Source organism: Borostomias antarcticus, assembly GCF_949987555.1.
Source record: "Borostomias antarcticus genome assembly, contig: scaffold_155, whole genome shotgun sequence".
In the NCBI taxonomy this organism is placed as follows: Eukaryota; Metazoa; Chordata; class Actinopteri; order Stomiiformes; family Stomiidae; genus Borostomias; species Borostomias antarcticus.
Genome location: NW_028176542.1, coordinates 135,539 through 158,038, shown reverse-complemented (window position 1 = coordinate 158,038; position 22,500 = coordinate 135,539). Strand labels below are relative to the sequence as shown.

Here is a 22,500-nt window from a genome sequence, read left to right as displayed (position 1 = left end):
GAGAGAGGTGGAGAGAGAGGGATGGAGAGAGAGGGATGGAGAGAGAGATGGAGAGAGAGAGATGGAGAGAGAGAGCTGGAGAGAGAGATGGAGAGAGAGATGGAAAGAGAGATAGAGAGAGAGAGATGGAGAGAGGGATGGAGAGAGAGATGGAGAGAGAGAGAGATGGAGAGAGAGAGATGGAGAGAGAGGGCTGGAGAGAGAGATTGAGAGAGAGCTGAGAGAGAGAGCTGGAGAGAGAGATGGAGAGGAGAGATGGAGAGAGGGATGGAGAGAGGGCTGGAGAGAGAGGGCTGGAGAGAGGGATGGAGGGAGAGATGGAGAGAGAGATGGAAAGAGAGAGAGAGAGAGATGGAGAGAGAGAGCTGGAGAGAGGGATGGAGAGAGAGGGATGGAGAGAGAGCTGGAGAGAGGGATGTAGAGAGAGGGCTGGAGAGAGAGGGCTGGAGAGAGAGATGGAGAGAGATGGAGAGAGAGATGGAGAGAGAGATGGAGAGAGAGCTGGGGAGAGAGATGGAGAGAGAGATGGAGAGAGAGAGATGGAGAGAGAGAGCTGGAGAGAGAGCTGGAGAGAGAGATGGAGAGAGAGATGGAGAGAGAGAGATGGAGAGAGAGAGATGGAGAGAGAGAGCTGGAGAGAGGGATGGAGAGAGGGATGGAGAGAGAGATGGAAAGAGAGATAGAGAGAGAGAGATGGAGAGGGAGAGCTGGAGAGAGAGAGCTGGAGAGAGGGATGGAGAGAGGGATGGAGAGAGAGAGCTGGAGAGAGAGAGAGCTTGAGAGAGAGTCTGTCTGCGGGGAGAGAGAGCAGAGTCCAGCCTGTGTGTGTTTAGTGTTGAGTGGCGCCCCCTGTAGGCCTCTCTCCCAGTCCTGCGCTGTGCTCGCTCGCTCGCTGTAACAGCTCCAGCCTGGAGAGAGGATTCCTGTGGAACGCTGGGGCTGTAATCTGACACCCCGGGGGAGGCTGCGCTGCGCTGTGATTGGCCCGGGGGAGGGGGGGGGGGGCTGCGCTGCGCCGTGATTGGCCAGCGGCTCCGTGACGAGTTTAAACCCCCCAGTAGAGGCAGCATGGTCTTTGCTGTCAGAGCAGCGCAGCGCTGAGCCCGGAAGGAAATGCTACATTAGTTTTTGTGTCGTACTTCTTTTAGTAGAATGATCGAATTGAGATAGATGGCGCTAAATACATTTTGTGAAGAGTGAATGTTTTTTTTGTGGTCGCCTACTTTTATTTATTTAATTATGGGATTGAGAAGATTTGGGAAAATGGAATTGACATTAAGATGCATATGCGGGATTGTTTATATTTTAATAGCCAGTAATCAAATGAAGATAAATGAAGAGAATTGTTGCATTCACTAATTCATCCCCCCGTCCCCCTCCCTCCCTCCCTCCCTCCCTCCCCCTCCCTCCCTCCAGCCATGCTGAGCTCGCCGGGCGCCGGCCTGCAGAACGCCATCAGCACGGTGGGCGGCGGCCAGCCCAGCGCCCCCGCCATCAACAGCGCCACACACATCGACCCCAGCTCCATGCAGCGGGCCTACGCCGCCCTGGGCCTGCCCTACGGGAATCAGTCCCCCGGCCAGGGGCTCGGACCGGGCCAGCACCAGATACGCTCCCTCAGCGCGCTAGGTACTCCTCCAGCCCACTAGTACACTAGGTACTCCTCCAGTCCACTAGTACACTAGGTACTCCTCCAGCCCACTAGTACACTAGGTACTCCTCCTCCAGCCCACTAGTACACTAGCTACACCTCCTCCAGTACACTAGCTACACCTCCTCCAGCCCACTAGTACACTAGGTACTCCTCCTCCAGCCCACTAGTACACTAGATACACCTCCTCCAGCCCACTAGTACACTAGCTACACCTCCTCCAGCCCACTAGCTACACCTCCTCCAGCCCACTAGTACACTAGGTACTCCTCCTCCAGCCCACTAGTACACTAGATACACCTCCTCCAGCCCACTAGTACACTAGCTACACCTCCTCCAGTCCACCAGTCCACTAGGTACACTCCTCCAGCCCACCAGTCCACTAGCTACACCTCCTCCAGCGCACTGAGTACACTAGGTACTCCTCCACCAGTACACTAGTACACTAGCTACACCTCCTCCAGTACACTAGCTACACCTCCTCCAGCCCACTAGTACACTAGCTACACCTCCTCCAGCCCACTAGTACACTAGGTACACCTCCTCCAGCCCACTAGTACACTAGGTACACCTCCTCCAGCCCACTAGTACACTAGATACACCTCCTCCAGTCCACTAGTACACTAGGTACTCCTCCTCCAGTCCACTAGATACACCTCCTCCAGCCCACTAGTACACTAGCTACACCTCCTCCAGTCCACTAGCTACACCTCCTCCAGCCCACTAGGTACACTCCTCCAGCCCACTAGTACACTAGGTACACCTCCTCCAGTCCACTAGTACACTAGATACTCCTCCTCCAGTCCACTAGCTACACCTCCTCCAGTCCACTAGTACACTAGATACTCCTCCTCCAGTCCACTAGTACACTAGGTACACCTCCTCCAGCCCTCTAGTACACTAGGTACACCTCCTCCAGCCCACCAGTACACTAGGTACACTCCTCCAGTCCACTAGTACACTAGCTACACCTCCTCCAGTACACTAGTACACTAGCTACACCTCCTCCAGTCCACTAGTACACTAGCTACTCCTCCTCCAGCCCACTAGTACACTAGGTACTCCTCCAGCCCACTAGTACACTAGGTACCCTCCTCCAGCCCACTAGTACACTAGATACTCCTCCTCCAGTCCACTAGTACACTAGGTACTCCTCCAGCCCACTAGTACACTAGCTACACCTCCTCCAGTCCACTAGTACACTAGCTACACCTCCTCCAGCCCACTAGTACACTAGGTACTCCTCCTCCAGTCCACTAGTACACTAGCTACACCTCCTCCAGCCCACCAGTCCACTAGGTACACCTCCTCCAGCCCACTAGTACACTAGATACTCCTCCTCCAGTCCACTAGCTACACCTCCTCCAGTCCACTAGGTACACTCCTCCAGCCCACTAGTACACTAGATACTCCTCCTCCAGCCCACTGAGTACACTAGCTACACCTCCTCCAGCCCACTAGTACACTAGATACACCTCCTCCCGCCCGCTGAGTACACTAGATACACCTCCTCCAGTCCACTAGCTACACCTCCTCCAGCCCACTAGTACACTAGCTACACCTCCTCCAGTCCACTAGTACACTAGATACACCTCCTCCAGCCCACTAGTACACTAGATACACCTCCTCCAGCCCACTAGTACACTAGATACTCCTCCTCCAGCCCACTAGTACACTAGCTACACCTCCTCCAGCCCACCAGTACACTAGGTACACCTCCTCCAGCCCACTAGTACACTAGATACACCTCCTCCAGTCCACTAGTACACTAGCTACACCTCCTCCAGCCCACTAGTACACTAGATACTCCTCCTCCAGCCCACTAGTACACTAGCTACACCTCCTCCAGCCCACCAGTCCACTAGGTACACCTCCTCCAGCCCACTAGTACACTAGGTACACCTCCTCCAGCCCACTAGTACACTAGATACACCTCCTCCAGCCCACCAGTACACTAGGTACTCCTCCTCCAGCCCACTAGTACACTAGATACACCTCCTCCAGCCCACTAGTACACTAGGTACTCCTCCACCAGCCCACTAGTACACTAGCTACTCCTCCTCCAGCCCACTAGTACACTAGATACTCCTCCTCCAGCCCACTAGTACACTAGCTACACCTCCTCCAGCCCACCAGTCCACTAGGTACACCTCCTCCAGCCCACTAGTACACTAGGTACACCTCCTCCAGCCCACTAGTACACTAGGTACACCTCCTCCAGCCCACTAGTACACTAGATACACCTCCTCCAGTCCACTAGTACACTAGCTACACCTCCTCCAGCCCACCAGTACACTAGGTACTCCTCCTCCAGCCCACTAGTACACTAGATACACCTCCTCCAGCCCACTAGTACACTAGGTACTCCTCCACCAGCCCACTAGTACACTAGCTACTCCTCCTCCAGCCCACTAGTACACTAGATACACCTCCTCCAGCCCACTAGTACACTAGATACACCTCCTCCAGCCCACTAGTACACTAGCTACACCTCCTCCAGTCCACTAGTACACTAGATACTCCTCCAGCCCACCAGTACACTAGGTACTCCTCCTCCAGCCCACTAGTACACTAGGTACACCTCCTCCAGTCCACTAGTACACTAGCTACACCTCCTCCAGTCCACTAGTACACTAGGTACTCCTCCTCCAGCCCACTAGTACACTAGGTACACCTCCTCCAGCCCACTAGTACACTAGCTACACCTCCTCCAGTCCACCAGTACACTAGGTACACTCCTCCAGCCCACTAGTACACTAGCTACACCTCCTCCAGTCCACTAGGTACACCTCCTCCAGTCCACTAGTACACTAGATACACCTCCTCCAGCCCACTAGTACACTAGGTACACCTCCTCCAGCCCACTAGTACACTAGGTACTCCTCCTCCAGCCCACCAGTACACTAGTACACTAGATACTCCTCCTCCAGCCCACTAGTACACTAGATACTCCTCCTCCAGCCCACTAGTACACTAGGTACACCTCCTCCAGCCCACTAGTACACTAGCTACACCTCCTCCAGCCCACCAGTACACTAGATACTCCTCCTCCAGCCCACTAGTACACTAGGTACTCCTCCTCCAGCCCACTAGTACACTAGCTACACCTCCTTCAGCCCACTAGTACACTAGCTACACCTCCTCCAGCCCACCAGTACACTAGTACACTAGATACTCCTCCTCCAGCCCACTAGTACACTAGCTACACCTCCTCCAGCCCACTAGTACACTAGGTACACCTCCTCCAGCCCACTAGTACACTAGGTACACCTCCTCCAGCCCACTAGTACACTAGGTACACCTCCTCCAGCCCACTAGTACACTAGGTACACCTCCTCCAGCCCACTAGTACACTAGGTACTCCTCCTCCAGCCCACTAGTACACTAGATACACCTCCTCCAGCCCACTAGTACACTAGATACTCCTCCTCCAGCCCACTAGTACACTAGCTACACCTCCTCCAGCCCACTGAGTACACTAGATACACCTCCTCCAGTCCACTGAGTACACTAGGTACTCCTCCTCCAGCCCACTAGTACACTAGCTACACCTCCTCCAGTCCACTAGTACACTAGGTACACCTCCTCCAGTCCACTGAGTACACTAGCTACACCTCCTCCAGCCCACTAGTACACTAGCTACACCTCCTCCAGTCCACTAGTACACTAGATACACCTCCTCCAGTCCACTGAGTACACTAGGTACTCCTCCTCCAGCCCACTAGTACACTAGCTACACCTCCTCCAGTCCACTAGTACACTAGATACACCTCCTCCAGTCCACTAGTACACTAGGTACACCTCCTCCAGTCCACTAGTACACTAGATACACCTCCTCCAGCCCACTAGTACACTAGCTACACCTCCTCCAGCCCACTAGTACACTAGATACTCCTCCAGTCCACTAGTACACTAGCTACACTCCTCCAGTCCACTAGTACACTAGGTACTCCTCCTCCAGCCCACTAGTACACTAGCTACACTCCTCCAGTCCACTAGTACACTAGATACACCTCCTCCAGTCCACTAGTACACTAGATACTCCTCCTCCAGTCCACTAGTACACTAGATACACCTCCTCCAGTCCACTAGTACACTAGATACACCTCCTCCAGTCCACTAGTACACTAGCTACACCTCCTCCAGTCCACTAGTACACTAGCTACACCTCCTCCAGTCCACTAGTACACTAGCTACACCTCCTCCAGTCCACTAGTCCACTAGCTACACTCCTCCAGTCCACTAGTACACTAGGTACTCCTCCTCCAGCCCACTAGTACACTAGCTACACTCCTCCAGTCCACCAGTACACTAGCTACACCTCCTCCAGTCCACTAGTACACTAGGTACACCTCCTCCAGTACACTAGGTACTCCTCCTCCAGTACACTAGTACACTAGCTACACTCCTCCAGTCCACTAGTACACTAGATACTCCTCCTCCAGCCCACTAGTACACTAGCTACACCTCCTCCAGCCCACTAGTACACTAGCTACACCTCCTCCAGCCCACTAGTACACTAGCTACACCTCCTCCAGCCCACTAGGTACTCCTCCTCCAGCCCACTAGTACACTAGCTACACCTCCTCCAGCCCACCAGTACACTAGATACTCCTCCTCCAGCCCACTAGTACACTAGCTACACCTCCTCCAGCCCACTAGTACACTAGGTACTCCTCCTCCAGTACACTAGCTACACCTCCTCCAGCCCACCAGTACACTAGGTACTCCTCCTCCAGTACACTAGCTACACCTCCTCCAGCCCACCAGTACACTAGATACTCCTCCTCCAGCCCACCAGTACACTAGCTACACCTCCTCCAGTCCACCAGTACACTAGCTACACCTCCTCCAGCCCACCAGTACACTAGCTACACCTCCTCCAGCCCACCAGTACACTAGCTTCACCTCCTCCAGCCCACCAGTACACTAGCTACACCTCCTCCAGCCCACTAGTACACTAGCTACACCTCCTCCAGCCCACTAGTACACTAGGTACTCCTCCTCCAGCCCACTAGTACACTAGCTACACCTCCTCCAGCCCACTAGTACACTAGGTACTCCTCCTCCAGCCCACTAGTACACTAGCTACACCTCCTCCAGCCCACTAGTACACTAGGTACTCCTCCTCCAGCCCACTAGTACACTAGCTACACCTCCTCCAGCCCACTAGTACACTAGGTACACCTCCTCCAGCCCACTAGTACACTAGATACACCTCCTCCAGTCCACTAGTACACTAGGTACACCTCCTCCAGCCCACCAGTACACTAGGTACTCCTCCTCCAGCCCACTAGTACACTAGGTACTCCTCCTCCAGCCCACTAGTACACTAGCTACACCTCCTCCAGTCCACTAGTACACTAGCTACACCTCCTCCAGTCCACTAGTACACTAGGTACACTCCTCCAGCCCACTAGTACACTAGATACACCTCCTCCAGCCCACTAGTACACTAGATACTCCTCCTCAAGCCCACTAGTACACTAGCTACACCTCCTCCAGTCCACTAGTACACTAGGTACACTCCTCCAGCCCACTAGTACACTAGGTACTCCTCCTCCAGCCCACTAGTACACTAGCTACACCTCCTCCAGCCCACTAGTACACTAGCTACACCTCCTCCAGCCCACTAGGTACACCTCCTCCAGCCCACTAGTACACTAGGTACACCTCCTCCAGCCCACTAGTACACTAGGTACACCTCCTCCAGCCCACTAGTACACTAGGTACACCTCCTCCAGCCCACTAGTACACTAGGTACTCCTCCTCCAGCCCACTAGTACACTAGATACACCTCCTCCAGTCCACTAGTACACTAGCTACACCTCCTCCAGTCCACTAGGTACACTCCTCCAGTCCACTAGTACACTAGCTACACCTCCTCCAGTCCACTAGTACACTAGCTACACCTCCTCCAGTCCACTAGTACACTAGCTACACCTCCTCCAGCCCACTAGTACACTAGGTACACCTCCTCCAGCCCACTAGTACACTAGATACACCTCCTCCAGCCCACTAGTACACTAGGTACACCTCCTCCAGCCCACTAGTACACTAGCTACACCTCCTCCAGTCCACTAGTACACTAGATACTCCTCCTCAAGCCCACTAGTACACTAGGTACTCCTCCTCCAGCCCACTAGTCCACTAGCTACACCTCCTCCAGCCCACTAGTACACTAGATACTCCTCCTCCAGCCCACTAGTACACTAGCTACACCTCCTCCAGCCCACCAGTACACTAGGTACTCCTCCTCCAGTCCACTAGTACACTAGCTACACCTCCTCCAGCCCACCAGTACACTAGGTACTCCTCCTCCAGTCCACTAGTACACTAGCTACACCTCCTCCAGTCCACTAGTACACTAGGTACACCTCCTCCAGTCCACCAGTACACTAGATACACCTCCTCCAGCCCACTAGTACACTAGCTACACCTCCTCCAGTCCACTAGTCCACTAGGTACACCTCCTCCAGTCCACCAGTACACTAGATACTCCTCCTCCAGCCCACTAGTACACTAGCTACACCTCCTCCAGCCCACTAGTACACTAGGTACGTCTCCTCCAGCCCACCAGTACACTAGGTACTCCTCCTCCAGCCCACCAGTACACTAGGTACTCCTCCTCCAGCCCACTAGTACACTAGCTACACCTCCTCCAGCCCACTAGTCCACTAGCTACACCTCCTCCAGCCCACTAGTCCACTAGGTACACCTCCTCCAGCCCACTAGTACACTAGCTACACCTCCTCCAGTCCACTAGTACACTAGCTACACCTCCTCCAGCCCACCAGTACACTAGCTACACCTCCTCCAGCCCACTAGTCCACTAGCTACACCTCCTCCAGCCCACCATTACACTAGCTACACCTCCTCCAGCCCACTAGTCCACTAGGTACACCTCCTCCAGCCCACTAGTACACTAGCTACACCTCCTCCAGCCCACTAGTACACTAGCTACACCTCCTCCAGCCCACCAGTACACTAGGTACGTCTCCTCCAGCCCACTAGTACACTAGCTACACCTCCTCCAGCCCACCAGTACACTAGCTACACCTGCTCCAGCCCACTAGTACACTAGCTACACCTCCTCCAGCCCACCAGTACACTAGCTACACCTCCTCCAGCCCACCAGTACACTAGCTACACCTCCTCCAGCCCACTAGTACACTAGGTACACCTCCTCCAGCCCACTAGTACACTAGCTACACCTCCTCCCGCCCGCTGGGCTGCAGTCACAGCTCATACCAGCGGCGACTTGTTTGTCATTTGGAAATTGAGTATCAGTGTTTATCTGTGGCATTAATTTGTCACCAGCAGCAGCATTTCACTGTGACCGAACACACGGCACATGACATGTGACCAATAAAAGAATCTGTCATCTTGGTGGGGGACTATTGATTATAGTCGGGAATAACGGCCACTTCTTTTTGTCTAATCTCTGATGATGTGAGTGTATCAGTGTCACCTCGGTAGTGACGTCCCAGTGTCCTCTAAGCCCCTCCCCCTCTGTGTGTGTCTCTCAGGCTCTAACCAGATGGGCGTGGCGGGAGGGATGGGCGTGCCCTCGTCAGAGCACCCAGACTCCTCTCTGCCCTCCTCGCTCAACAAGTGAGTCTGCCGCCATCTTTCCGCTGCGCACCTCCCTGCTCAAAGTGACACGCCTCTAGGTTGACACCCACATGTGACAGGAAGGACTTTGTCACCTCACACGCACACAAAAATCTGGTCATGACACACGACGACGGAAAAGGTTGCGCGGGTCGGTCGTTCGTCGTATCCCCGTGTGATGTGTCCTTGCTCACGTGTGGTACCCTCCCCCTCCCTTCCGCCCCCCCAGCCAGCTGATGGCGGACGGTCTGGGCGCCGGCGCCATGGCGAACCTCCCCGCCGCCGCCCCGCTGTCGGCCGCGGGGGCGAGGAAGGCGTGGCACGAACACGTCACTCAGGACCTGCGCACACACCTGGTGCACAAACTGTGAGTCACGCCTTCCCCCCACGGAGGAGCAATAACCCAGCGCTTCCTGACACCACTTTTTTGGTGCCCTATGCGCCACTATTAATATTCTGCATTAACAACCTTTTGCTGTAATTTCCTACTGATGAAACACCCACATCTCCTCCTGTGGGGATTATTAAAGTTGGTATGAATCTATTGATCTAGCCTGGCGTTATTAAAGTTGGTATGAATCTATTGATCTAGCCTGGCGTTATCGAACCAAGAACAAGTCCACTCTCCTCCAGGCAGAGTTGAGCGAACGCTCAGCATATTTGAAAGGATTTAAAATCCTAATTTACCCAGGTGTGACTAATGTATTGCTGTGCCTTCCTCTTGTCGTCGTCGTCGTCCTCCTCCTCCCTCAGAGTTCAAGCCATCTTCCCGACCCCCGACCCCGCCGCACTGAAGGACCGACGCATGGAGAACTTGGTGGCCTACGCACGCAAGGTGGAGGGGGACATGTACGAGTCTGCCAACAGCAGGGTGAGCACACGCACACACACACACACACACACACACACACACTCTCTCTCAATCTGACACAATATGGAAAGTCACAAAGGGTAGAGACTAAGCTCTTTAATGATATATAAAAAGTATGGAACCATGTAAAATAAAAAAGTGATATTCAGGACACTCATGGATGGGACACGCTGCAGATTGGCGTTCTTAGGCATGCTAGCAGTGAACAGAACGGAATGCTGCTTGTTTGCTCTACGAGAGGCTGCTTGTTTGCTAGCGTTAAAAATGCTAGCAGCACACTTAACGTAAGAAAGCTAGCAGCACACTTAACGTTAAAAAGCTAGCAGCACACGTAACGTTAAAAAGCTAGCAGCACACTTAACGTTAAAAAGCTAGCAGCACACTTAACGTTAAAAAGCTAGCAGCACATGTAACGTTAAAAAGCTAGCAGCACACTTAACGTTAAAAAGCTAGCAGCACACAACGTTAAAAAGCTAGCAGCACACAACGTTAAAAAACTAGCAGCACACTTAACGTTAAAAAGCTAGCAGCACACGTAACGTTAAAAATGCTAGCAGCACACGTAACGTTAAAAAGCTAGCAGCACACGTAACGTTAAAAAGCTAGCAGCACACTTAACGTTAAAAAGCTAGCAGCACACTTAACGTTAAAAAGCTAGCAGCACACTTAACGTTAACGTTAGTTAAGGTGGCAACAGCCTCTCAGCCCTTTCTCAGCCACCAGTAACGAGTACCGGCTAGCTCATTCTAGCTCATTCTAGCTCATTCTAGCTCATGCTAGCTCATTCTAGCTCATTCTAGCTCATTCTAGCTCATGCTAGCTCATGCTAGCTCATTCTAGCTCATGCTAGCTCATGCTAGCTCATGCTAGCTCATTCTAGCTCATGCTAGCTCATGCTAGCTCATGCTGGCTCATGCTAGCTCATGCTAGCGAGCTACGTCTGCTAACGCCGTGGGCTCCAGCGTATTCATGCTTGTTCTTCTGACCCCCCCCCCCCCAGGACGAGTACTACCACTTCCTGGCGGAGAAGATCTACAAGATCCAGAAGGAGCTGGAGGAGAAGAGGCGCTCGCGGCTGCAGAAGCAGCCAGGCATGGGGGGTCCCCCGGGCCCCCAGCAGCCCAACACCATGGGCCCCAACCAGGCCCCGCGACCAGCCAGTGAGCACACACACACACACACACACACTCTCAACCAGGCCCCGCGACCAGCCAGTGAGCACACACACACACACACACACACACTCTCAACCAGGCCCCGCGACCAGCCAGTGAGCACACACACACACACACACTCACTCTGGCCTAGCATGCATAGTAGTGTTACGGTCTGTCTGGGCTAGCATGCATAGCAGTGTTAGTCTGTCTGGGCTAGCATGCTTAGCAGTGTTACGGTCTGTCTGGCCTAGCATGCATAGCAGTGTTACGGTCTGTCTGGGCTAGCATGCATAGCAGTGTTACGGTCTGTCTGGGCTAGCATGCATAGCAGTGTTAGTCTGTCTGGGCTAGCATGCTTAGCAGTGTTACGGTCTGTCTGGGCTAGCATGCTTAGTAGTTTTACGGTCTGTCTGGGCTAGCATGCTTAGTAGTGTTACGGTCTGTCTGGGCTAGCATGCTTAGTAGTGTTAGTCTGTCTGGGCTAGCATGCATAGTAGTGTTACGGTCTGTCTGGGCTAGCATGCTTAGCAGTGTTACGGTCTGTCTGGACTAGCATGCTTAGCAGTGTTAGTCTGTCTGGGCTAGCATGCATAGTAGTGTTAGTCTGTCTGGGCTAGCATGCATAGTAGTGTTAGTCTGTCTGGGCTAGCATGCTTAGCAGTGTTAGTCTGTCTGGGCTAGCATGCATAGTAGTGTTAGTCTGTCTGGGCTAGCATGCTTAGCAGTGTTACGGTCTGTCTGGGCTAGCATGCTTAGTAGTTTTACGGTCTGTCTGGGCTAGCATGCTTAGTAGTGTTACGGTCTGTCTGGGCTAGCATGCTTAGTAGTGTTAGTCTGTCTGGGCTAGCATGCATAGTAGTGTTACGGTCTGTCTGGGCTAGCATGCTTAGCAGTGTTACGGTCTGTCTGGGCTAGCATGCATAGTAGTGTTAGTCTGTCTGGGCTAGCATGCTTAGCAGTGTTAGTCTGTCTGGGCTAGCATGCATAGTAGTGTTAGTCTGTCTGGGCTAGCATGCATAGTAGTGTTAGTCTGTCTGGGCTAGCATGCTTAGCAGTGTTACGGTCTGTCTGGGCTAGCATGCTTAGCAGTGTTAGTCTGTCTGGGCTAGCATGCATAGTAGTGTTAGTCTGTCTGGGCTAGCATACTTAGCAGTGTTACGGTCTGTCTAGCCTAGCATGCTTAGCAGTGTTACGGTCTGTCTAGCCTAGCATGCTTAGCAGTGTTACGGTCTGTCTAGCCTAGCATGCTTAGCAGTGTTACGGTCTGTCAGAAGCGGATGTCTCTTGGACACCCCGGAGTCTAGGGCACCTCCGATCGTACACACCTCATGTTCATATGTAGCTCTGTAGATATCTCTATCCTCTTCATATGTAGCTCTGTAGATATCTCTATCCTCTTCTGTCCTGGCGTAGCAGCAGAGGAGAATGAGGACTTGTTTGAGAGCGAGCTGGTCTTCCTCCGGCGGTACTGATCCCCTCTGTGTTTCAGACGGACCCGTGACGATGCCCAACGTGCCAAATCACATCATGAACCGCATGCAGGCGTCCCAAGGTAAATACGCGGCCTGGCAGCGTTTCAGCACCGACCAAGTCTCTTAACGCCTTAACCAATCAAGAGTCCTCGCTCTCGGCTGCCAGCTCACTGACTGCACACACACACACACACACACACACACACACATCAGAAGTCACCAACAAAGGAAACGCTCTAAATCAACACAGCCCGAACGGTGACGGTATCTCCAGACGAGCTGTCTCCCTGCGAGGCGTCGACGCCGTTAACACGAATAAACGACTTTGTCAGAAGGGGGAACGGTTTTGCGGAGCCAACGCCAGCAGGCTGGAGGAGATTGATTTCCAACACCTCCAAGTACTGTCAACTAACCACTAATGATGTGTGTGTGCGTGTGTGTTTGTGCGTGTGTGTGCGTGTGTGCGTGTGCGTGTGCGTGTGTGTGTGTGTGTGTGCGCGTGCGCGCGTGTGTGCGTGCGTGCGTGTGTGTGTGCGCGTGTGTGTGTGTGTGTGTGTTGTCCCTCAGGGATGAATCAGTTCAACCCCATGGCGATGCAGGGCGTGCAGATGTCCCAGGCGCCCATGGGAGCGCGCGCCGCCTCCCCCATGACCCACCCCCAGCAGATGAGCATGAGCTCTGCCCCAGCGGTGAGACCTCCCTCCTCCTCCTCCCTCCCTCCTCCTCCCTCCCTCCCTCTCCCTCTCTCCTCCTCCCTCCCTCCCTCCCTCCCTCTCTCTTTCTCCCTTCCTCCCTTCCTCCCTCTCTCCTCCCTCCCTCCCTCTCCCTCTCTCCTCCTCCCTCCCTCCCTCTCTCTTTCTCCCTTCCTCCCTTCCTCCCTCTCTCCTCCCTCCCTCCCTCTCTTCTCCTCCCTCCCTCTCTTCTCCTCCCTCCCGCTTTCCCTCTCTCCTCCTCCCTCTCTCCTCCTCCCTCCCTCCTTCTCTCCTCCTCCCTCCCTCCCTCTCCCTCTCTCCCCCTCCCTCCCTCTCTCTTTCTCCCTTCCTCCCTTCCTCCCTCTCTCCTCCCTCCCTCCCTCCCTCCCTCTCTTCTCCTCCCTCCCTCTCTTCTCCTCCCTCCCGCCCTCCCTCTCTCCTCCTCCCTCTCTCCTCCTCCCTCCCTCCTTCTCTCCTCCTCCCTCCCTCCTTCTCTCCTCCTCCCTCCCTTTCTCCTCCTCCCTTCCTCAGTCTTCCTCCCTCCCTCTCCTCCTCCCTCCCTCTCCTCCTCCCTCCCTCTCTCCTCCTCCCTCCCTCTCTCCTTCTCCCTTCCTCATTCTTCCTCCCTCCTCCTCCCTCCCTCCCTCTCTCCTCCTCCCTCCCTCCCTCCATCCCTCTCTCCTTCTCCCTTCCTCATTCTTCCTCCCTCTCTCCTCCTCCCTCCCTCACTCTTCCTCCCTCCCTCCCTCCCTCCCTCACTCTTCCTCCCTCCCTCCCTCCCTCCTCCTCCCTCCCTCACTCTTCCTCCCTCCCTCCCTCCCTCCCTCCCTCACTCTTCCTCCCTCCCTCCCTCCCTCCCTCCCTCCCTCCCTCACTCTTCCTCCCTCCCTCCCTCACTCTTCCTCCCTCCCTCCCTCTCTCCTCCTCCCTTCCTCATTCTTCCTCCCTCCCTCCCTCCTCCTCCCTCCCTCTCTCCTGCTCCCTTCCTCACTCTTCCTCCCTCCCTCCCTCCCTCCCTTCCTCACTCTTCCTCCCTCCCTCCCTCCCTCCTCCTCCCTTCCTCATTCTTCCTCCCTCCCGTACCGGCAATGCACGCCCCTCCCCAGCCACGCCCCTCTCCAGCCACACCCCCCGGCAGTGTTGCAGGGTTAGATGCTTGTAGTGAAGCGGAGGAGTTAGGGGCGGGGCCTGCTCTACCCCTAGTCCCTCCCCCTCCTGCCTCTGACCTGCTGCTGTGGCTCCACCCCCTCGTCTTCAGACTCCGCCCCTCAGGGAGACGGTCGGGCGTGGTTAGGCCGCGCCCCTTCCGGCTTCCCCCTGGAAGCGTAGACTGTGGCGCTCGACGTCGGCGCCATATTAAACATTTTTTCCCCTCTCTCCCTCCTCCCCTTTTCCCAGATGGGCATGTCCCCCTCCAGGATGCCCCAGGCGCCGGGCATGATGGGAAACCACACCAACAGCATGGTGGGCCAGACAGCCAATCAGAGCCAGTTCCTGTCCCAGAGCCAGTTCCCTGCCGCCGCCGGGGGCGGGGCCATGAACGTGAATGTAGGCCTGGCCGGTCAGTCGTCCGCCCAGGCTGCAGTCACTCAGGTGAGGGAGGCGGGGCTAATGGGGGACTGACCAATGGAGACGAGGCTCTGGTCTCAGTCAACCACTCGAGAGGTTTAGTGTGACCGTACGGTGCTCGTTCTCTGGTTGAATGTGTGTGTGTGTGTGTGTGTGTGTGTGTGTGTGTGTGTGTGTGTGTGTGTGTGTGTGTGTGTGTGTGTGTGTGTGTGTGTGTGTGTGTGTGTGGGTGGCTTGGCATGTTGAGTTTCAAGGCCTAGTGAGCTCTTAACTGAGAAGATGTGTGTGTGTGTGTGTGTGTGTGTGTGTCCTACAGCAGCAACAGCAGCAGAACCCTAACCTCCCCCTGAGCGCCCTGAGCTCCATGGGCCCCCAGCTGCCCCCCCTCCGCTCCACCCCCCCTCCCTCCGCCGCCGCTAACCTCCAGCACCACGCCCCCGCGCCTCCTCCACCTCCTCCTCCGCCCCCCCCTCCCGCCCTCCAGCAGCCCTCCACCCCCGCCTCCACCCCCACCCACGTCCCCGGCGGGCTCCTCCCCGGCCCCGCCTCCGCCTCCTCCGCCCTGGGCACGCCGCCCGCCCCCTCCCGGCCGCACACCCCCCTGCTGCCCCCGGCCGAGCCCCCGGGGGGCCAGACGCAGCAGCAGCCCACGCCGGTGCAGCCCCAGCCCCCCAGCACTCCGGTGAGACCCGCACCCCTCCGCTTCCTCTAGCCCCGCCCCCCCGTGGCCCTGGCCCCGCCCGCTGAGCACATGTAGCGGGGGGGGGGGGGGGGTACATTGTTTCAGAAGCGTTTACCGCGCCCGCTCTAGAGGGCTTCATGTTTCAGTGACAGATTTTGTTTTTGCGCCTCTGAGTATAATGGATACCCCTCTGGGTTTCCTGGGGAACGGTGTGGTGAATATCTCTCTCTTCTCATCTCCTATCTACTCTTCTCTCCTCCCCCCTGTTCTGGTCTCTTCCTCTCCTCCTACTCGTCTCCTCTCCTCCTCCTACCCGTCTCCTCTTCCCTCCTCTCCCCCTCTCCTCTCCTCCTACCCGTCTCCTCTCCTCCTCCCCCTTTCCGCCTACCTGTCTCCTCTTCCCTCCTCTCCCCCTCTCCTCTCCTCCTACCCGTCTCCTCTCCTCCTCCCCCTTTCCTCCTACCTGTCTCCTCTTCCCTCCTCTCCCCCTCTCCTCTCCTCCTCCCCCTCTCCTCTCCCCCTCTCCTCTCCTCCTACCTGTCTCCTCTTCCCTCCTCTCCCCCTCTCCTCTCCTCCTCCCCCTCTCCTCTCCCCCTCTCCTCTCCTCCTACCCGTCTCCTCCTCTCCCCCTCTCCTCTCCTCCTACCTGTCTCCTCTTCCCTCCTCTCCCCCTCTCCTCTCCTCCTACCCGTCTCCTCTTCCCTCCTCTCCCCCTCTCCTCTCTTCCTACCCGTCTCCTCCTCCCCCTCTCCTCCTCCCCCTCTCCTCTCCCCCTCTCCCCTCCTCTCCTCCTCCCCCCTCTCCTCCTCTCCCTCTCTCCTCTCCCCCTCTCCTCTCCCCGTCCTCCCCCTCTCCTCTCCTCTCCCCCTCTCCCCCTCTCCTCTCCTCTCCTCCTCCCCCCTCTCCTCCTCTCCCTCTCTCCTCTCCCCCTCTCCTCTCCTCCTACCCGTCTCCTCTCCTCTCCCCCTCTCCTCTCCTCCTACCTGTCTCCTCTTCCCTCCTCTCCCCCTCTCCTCTCTTCCTACCCGTCTCCTCTCCCCCTCTCCTCCTCCCCCTCTCCTCTCCCCCTCTCCCCCTCTCCTCTCCTCTCCTCCTCCCCCTCTCCTCCCCCCTCTCCTCCTCTCCTCTCCTCTCTCTCCTCTCCCCCTCTCCTCCTCTCCCCCTCTCCCCCTCTCCTCCTCTCCCCCTCTCCTCCTACCCGTCTCCTCTCCCCCTCTCCCCCTCTCCTCCCCCCTCTCCTCCTCCTCCCAGCTGTCCCAGGCGGTGGTCAGTATAGAGACCCGTGTCCCCACGCCGGGCTCCGTGGCCGAGGTGCTCTCTCAGCAGGCCAGCGGGCCCGAGGCCACGCCCCACTTCAAAGACGAGGACGACGACTGCGGCTCCGGGAAGAAACAGCCCGACTTCAAAATGGAGGTTCGTACGGCGCTGTCCGGGCTCGGCACCACCCGTCAGCTGATGGATACGATGGAGAAATGGGGTCGAAGCCTGATGGTGGAAAGTCGCCCCATAGCATCTCGCAACACAAAGAAAGGCCATTTGAGGGCGGCCGTAGCTCAGTTGGTAGAGCGGGTCGTTCAGTGATCGAAGGGTCAGCGGTTCGAATCCCAGCTCCGACTGTCCACATGTGGAAGTGTCCTTGAGCAAGACACCTAACCCCAAATTGCTCCCAATGAGCAGGTTAGCACCTTGCATGGCAGCTACCGCCATTGGTGTGTGAATGTGTGTGTGAATGGGTGAATGAGAGGCCATTGTAAAGCGCTTTGAGTGCCGCTAAGGTGGAAAAGCGCTATATAAGTGTTGTCCATTTACCATTTGAAATCCAAAGTTATGTCCATAGACTTGTATGTTTGGTATTGTGTTTCCATTGAGGCTTGGATGTCTGCAATGTAAGTGTTTATGTTGAGTCCAGCGTCTCACCTATGACCTTTCACCTATATGCATCTAGCAGCGACGTTACATTGCGTTTAGGGTTCATTCTGAGTTCATTTTGTGTGTTATTAATTAGATCATTGTTCATTGTTTTTTTGATTGTATTACAGTGTAGGCTAATCCTTGTTTTCGGGGATCCAAACATGCTCTTTCCGTGTTGAGCTATTCATTAACACCCTGTGCGTAATTCTGAACACATTCAAATTTCTCTGTAATCAATTCATTGTGAATTATGCGCGTCGCCATTCAATCAAATTACGATTTGACATTTCAGTGTTGGATCTGCTCGCTTTTCGAGTCCTTCGCCAGAGGAGGTCTGCAGCCAAGCCTGTCTGCTACAGCCTCTCCTCTCCTCCTACCTGTCTCCTCTTCCCTCCTCTCCTCTCCTCCTCCCCTCTCCTCTCCCCCTCTCCTCTCCTCCTCCCCTCTCCTCTCCCCTCCTCTCCTCTCCCCCTCTCCTCTCCTCCTCCCCTCTCCTCTCCCCTCCTCTCCTCTCCTCCTACCCGTCTCCTCTCCTCTCCCCCTCTCCTCTCCCCTCCCCCTCTCCTCTCCTCCTCCCCCTCTCCTCTCCCCTCCCCCTCTCCTCCTCCTACCCGTCTCCTCTCCTCTCCCCCTCTCCTCTCCTCCTACCTGTCTCCTCTTCCCTCCTCTCCCCCTCTCCTCTCCTCCTACCTGTCTCCTCTTCCCTCCTCTCCCCCTCTCCTCTCCCCCTCTCCTCCTACCCGTCTCATCTCCTCTCCTCCTCTCCCCCTCTCCTCTCCTCCTCCCCCTCTCCTCTCCTCCTCTCCTCTCCTCCTACCCGTCTCCTCTTCCCTCCTCTCCCCCTCTCCTCTCCCCCTCTCCTCTCCTCCTACCCGTCTCCTCTCCTCTCCCCCTCTCCTCCTACCTGTCTCCTCTTCCCTCCTCCTCCCCCTCTCCTCTCCCCCTCTCCTCTCCTCCTACCTGTCTCCTCTTCCCTCCTCTCCCCCTCTCCTCTCCCCCTCTCCTCTCCTCCTCCCCCTCTCCTCTCCCCCTCTCCTCTCCTCCTACCCGTCTCCTCTCCTCTCCTCTCCCCCTCTCCTCTCCCCCTCTCCTCTCCTCTCCTCCTACCTGTCTCCTCTTCCCTCCTCTCCCCCTCTCCTCTCCTCTACTGTCTGCTACTACAGCTTGTCTCATATCTTCTTAATGGCAATATAACCGTATCTCTGTGACCCCGTTTACACCTGGCATTAAAATGCGTTTTTGGTGATCAGATTGCAACCTGATGGTGCTAAACCACATGAAAATACAGGTGTAAATGCGACGGATTGCGATCCGATCGGCCAAACCACCTCCGGAGGTGGTCAGGGACGCATGTCGACCACATTTAATAGAAGTGTAAATGGAAATGCGTTTTTAATCCACATATCAACAACGTGGGCGGAAATACGTAGCCGTTGGAACGCGCCGGTTCCAGACCAGCGAGGAGCAGGCTTCCATGGCAGCTAGCAAGAAAGCATTAAAATGGATCCTGGTCAAGGGTGGAGTCCAGATGAGATAAAGTGTCTACTCTCAATTGAGTCAGACAAAAATATTCAAGCACAAACAGGATGTGACGTTTGATTGTCAGCTGGACAGAGTAGATCGGATCTCAAACGGATCGGGTTGAAGGTAATCGAAGCGCATATTAATTCCAGGTGTAAATATAATCAGGCTAAATCATTATCTAGATACAATCTCGATAGGAGACACATTTTAATGCACAGTGTAAACGGGGACTGTGTTAAAAGGGACAACTCCACCCTACAGGAAACACAGGAGTCTAAAGACCTGGTTGTACTAAGTATGCGAAGGTGTGAGTGATGTAAACGTGGTCATCGGAGGGTGTTCTACGCGTAGGACATGTCCAGCTACGCTATGAGAGCGCCATGCCGCCATGTCCAGCTACGCTATGAGAGCGCCATGCCGCCATGTTCTCCGAGAGGACGATAGAAGAACCCTGAACGTTCCACGTCCCCAGCTGTCCCCGCGGGCGTCCCTTTGGGAGTGTAACCGAGCCTTTTCGTGTGTGTGTCTGTGTGTGTGTGTCTGTGTGTGTCTGTGTGTGTGTGTGTGTGTGTGTCTGTGTGTGTGTGAGTGTGTGTGTGTCTGTGTCTGTCTGTGTGTGTGTGTGTGTCTGTGTCTGTGTGTCTGTGTCTGTGTCTGTGTCTGTGTCTGTGTGTGTGTGTGTGTGTGTGTGTGTGTGTGTGTGTGTCTGTGTGTGTGTGTGTGTGTGTGTCTGTGTGTGTGTGTGTGTGTCTGTGTGTGTCTGTGTGTGTGTGTGTGTGTGTGTCTGTATGTATGTGTGTGTGTGTGTGTGTGTGTGTCTGTGTGTGTGTCTGTGTGCGTGTGCGTGCGCGCGTGCCTGTGTGCGTGTGCGTGTGTCTGTGTGTGTGTCTGTGTGTGTGTGTGTGTGTGCGCCCCAGCAGGATGAAGAAGCCAAACCCCTGATGGTGAAGAAGGAGGAGCCAGACGGGTCGGAACCAAAGCAGGAGCGAATGGAGACGGAGGAGAAGAAGCCAATCAAAATCAAGACCCAACCCAAAGAGGAGGAGGAAGGCGGAGCCAACGGCACCGTGGCGTCCGCCTCCCCCACGCAGAACCGCAAGAAAAGTGAGAACACACACACACGCGGGCGGGCGGGCGGACGGACACACACACTAGGGCTGCACGATTATGACAAAAGATAATAATTGCGATTAATATTTAATATATAATATTAATATATAATAACCAAAATGCTCCCAAATCACGGACGTTGATCCCTTTCTTGCTACTAACTCACTGACCTTGTTTTCGCTCATTTTGTCACTACTCACGGCTGCGGGTACTCTTGTGACACTTGTCTTGACCTACTGCTATCTGTCTTCTCAGTGAAATTGCTACGCACAGCGCACTCAGCGGGAACGCATGTGATTGGTCAGACAGCATAAGCGCCTGTGATTCGTCCGTGTAGTCCTAGCACACTCAATTCAAAGCACAAATATTAATCACATTAATTGCGGCCTTTTGCGATTAGTTAATTGCGGAGGTCATAATCGCGATTTCGATTAATTCATGATTAATTGTGCAGCCCTAACACACACACGCTTTCGCCTCAACCTCTTCACCATGGTCAATGACGGACGCTCCTCTTCCCTCCTCTCCCCCTCTCCTCTCCTCCTACCTGTCTCCTCTCCCCCTCTCCTCCTACCTGTCTCCTCTTCCCTCCTCTCCCCCTCTCCTCCTCCTACCTCCCTCCTCTCCCCCTCTCCTCTCCTCCTACCTGTCTCCTCTTCCCTCCTCTCCCCCTCTCCTCCTCCTACCTCCCTCCTCTCCCCCTCTCCTCTCCTCCTACCTGTCTCCTCTTCCCTCCTCTCCCCCTCTCCTCTCCTCCTACCCGTCTCCTCTTCCTCCTCTCCCCCTCTCCTCTCCTCCTACCCGTCTCCTCTTCCCCCCTCTCCTCTCTTCCTACCCGTCTCCTCTCCCCCTCTCCTCCTCCCCCTCTCCTCCTCTCCTCCTCCCCCTCTCCTCTCCTCTCTCTCCTCTCCCCCTCTCCTCTCTCTCCTCTCCCCCTCTCCTCTCCCCCTCTCCTCTCCTCCTCTCCCCCTCTCCTCTCCTCCTCTCCCCCTCTCCGACGTGTTGAAAGTGTGACATACCTGTTCATTTAGAGAGCACTCGTGCGCACCCAGAGTAGGACGTGCTGATCAAGGCCAGAGAAGTCAAAAGCAGACTTAAACCTTCCCTGGATTCATTGGAATGGACAGCAAACATGATATCCTCTCTGGGACCCGGACCAGAACGGGGCCGAGCCCAGAGTCCGGAGCCAGGAATGGTGAGACGAGACGCCGGTTTTAGAACGCCGGCCTCGTGGGATTTTAAAAACTCCGTTTTAGAACTTTAAAGATGTTCTACAGCTGGGTCAACACAACCGCCCCCGACGAGATGCTAGCTTTAGAAGGTACGCCGCGTAATGCCGGGCTCACACTACAGGATATTTGTAATCCTAACCAATTTCTAAATCGGGTTACATCACGCACATAAGGAGAATCTTAACTGATATTCTTCTTGCGCATCTCATACGAGCGCACACAGCAATATTTGAAAATAACGGCTCATCACACACTTCAGGATCTTATCGTGCCCGAGGGAGCAACGAACCACTGGTCTCGCCGTCTCACTTGTAAAGTCGGGACGTAATAATCTTAAATATCAAACTTGTTTGATATTATCGGGGCCGCCCCGATGGGTCTGCGAGCCGATCGGGAGGTATAAGATTGGATCTGTAAACCCCTCACATTACAAGATCATCTGGGCCGATCATCGGCCCCCGACCAACGTTCCAGACCAGATTTCTCCTCCGATTGTCGGGAGGGGTGAATCGGGGATAAATCGGCCCAAAAATCCTGTCGTCTGAGCCCGGCATAAGTCTTTTCGTAAGATCTGACGCATTGAACCTTCCGGAAGGCGCTTTGAGAACTTTCGACATTCCAAATCGGCGGTCACGAAACGATCAGATCCTATTCTACAACTGCTTTGAACCCATCTTAACATGCACGGGTTTCAGCGCCATCTTATTCACCCTCACATTCTTCGAGTTTTGGTAGTATCTGACCTCGCGGCCGTTCTTCTGCCCCTCCACGCAGTCTTCAAACCCGAGGAGCTGAGACAGGCGCTGATGCCCACGCTAGAGGCTCTCTACCGACAAGACCCCGAGTCTCTGCCCTTCAGACAGCCCGTTGACCCCATGCTACTGGGCATCCCTGTGAGTAAACACACACACACACACACACACTTTTGCACTTGTGCACTGTCATAGAATTTACATCTGGCCTCACGACCTTTCTATTCCAAACACCTTAAACCTTTGTCCTCTCTCTCCTTTTG

The 22,500-nt window shown here is 55.1% G+C and overlaps 1 protein-coding gene across 1 annotated transcript in view; it reads left to right on the top strand.

Moving 5' to 3' along the window:
* Positions 1-22,500, top strand: part of crebbpb (CREB binding lysine acetyltransferase b) — a gene marked incomplete at its 5' end in the record, with an annotated part of 104,490 nt that overhangs the window by 7,230 nt on the left and 74,760 nt on the right. The window contains 13 exon segments of the mRNA XM_084462351.1: positions 1,417-1,629; positions 9,181-9,265; positions 9,495-9,632; positions 10,019-10,136; positions 11,137-11,296; positions 12,783-12,845; positions 13,333-13,454; positions 14,856-15,050; positions 15,343-15,465; positions 15,646-15,708; positions 16,960-17,199; positions 20,064-20,247; positions 22,260-22,378. Of these exon segments, the coding sequence (XP_084318477.1) occupies positions 1,417-1,629; positions 9,181-9,265; positions 9,495-9,632; positions 10,019-10,136; positions 11,137-11,296; positions 12,783-12,845; positions 13,333-13,454; positions 14,856-15,050; positions 15,343-15,465; positions 15,646-15,708; positions 16,960-17,199; positions 20,064-20,247; positions 22,260-22,378 (1,823 nt within the window).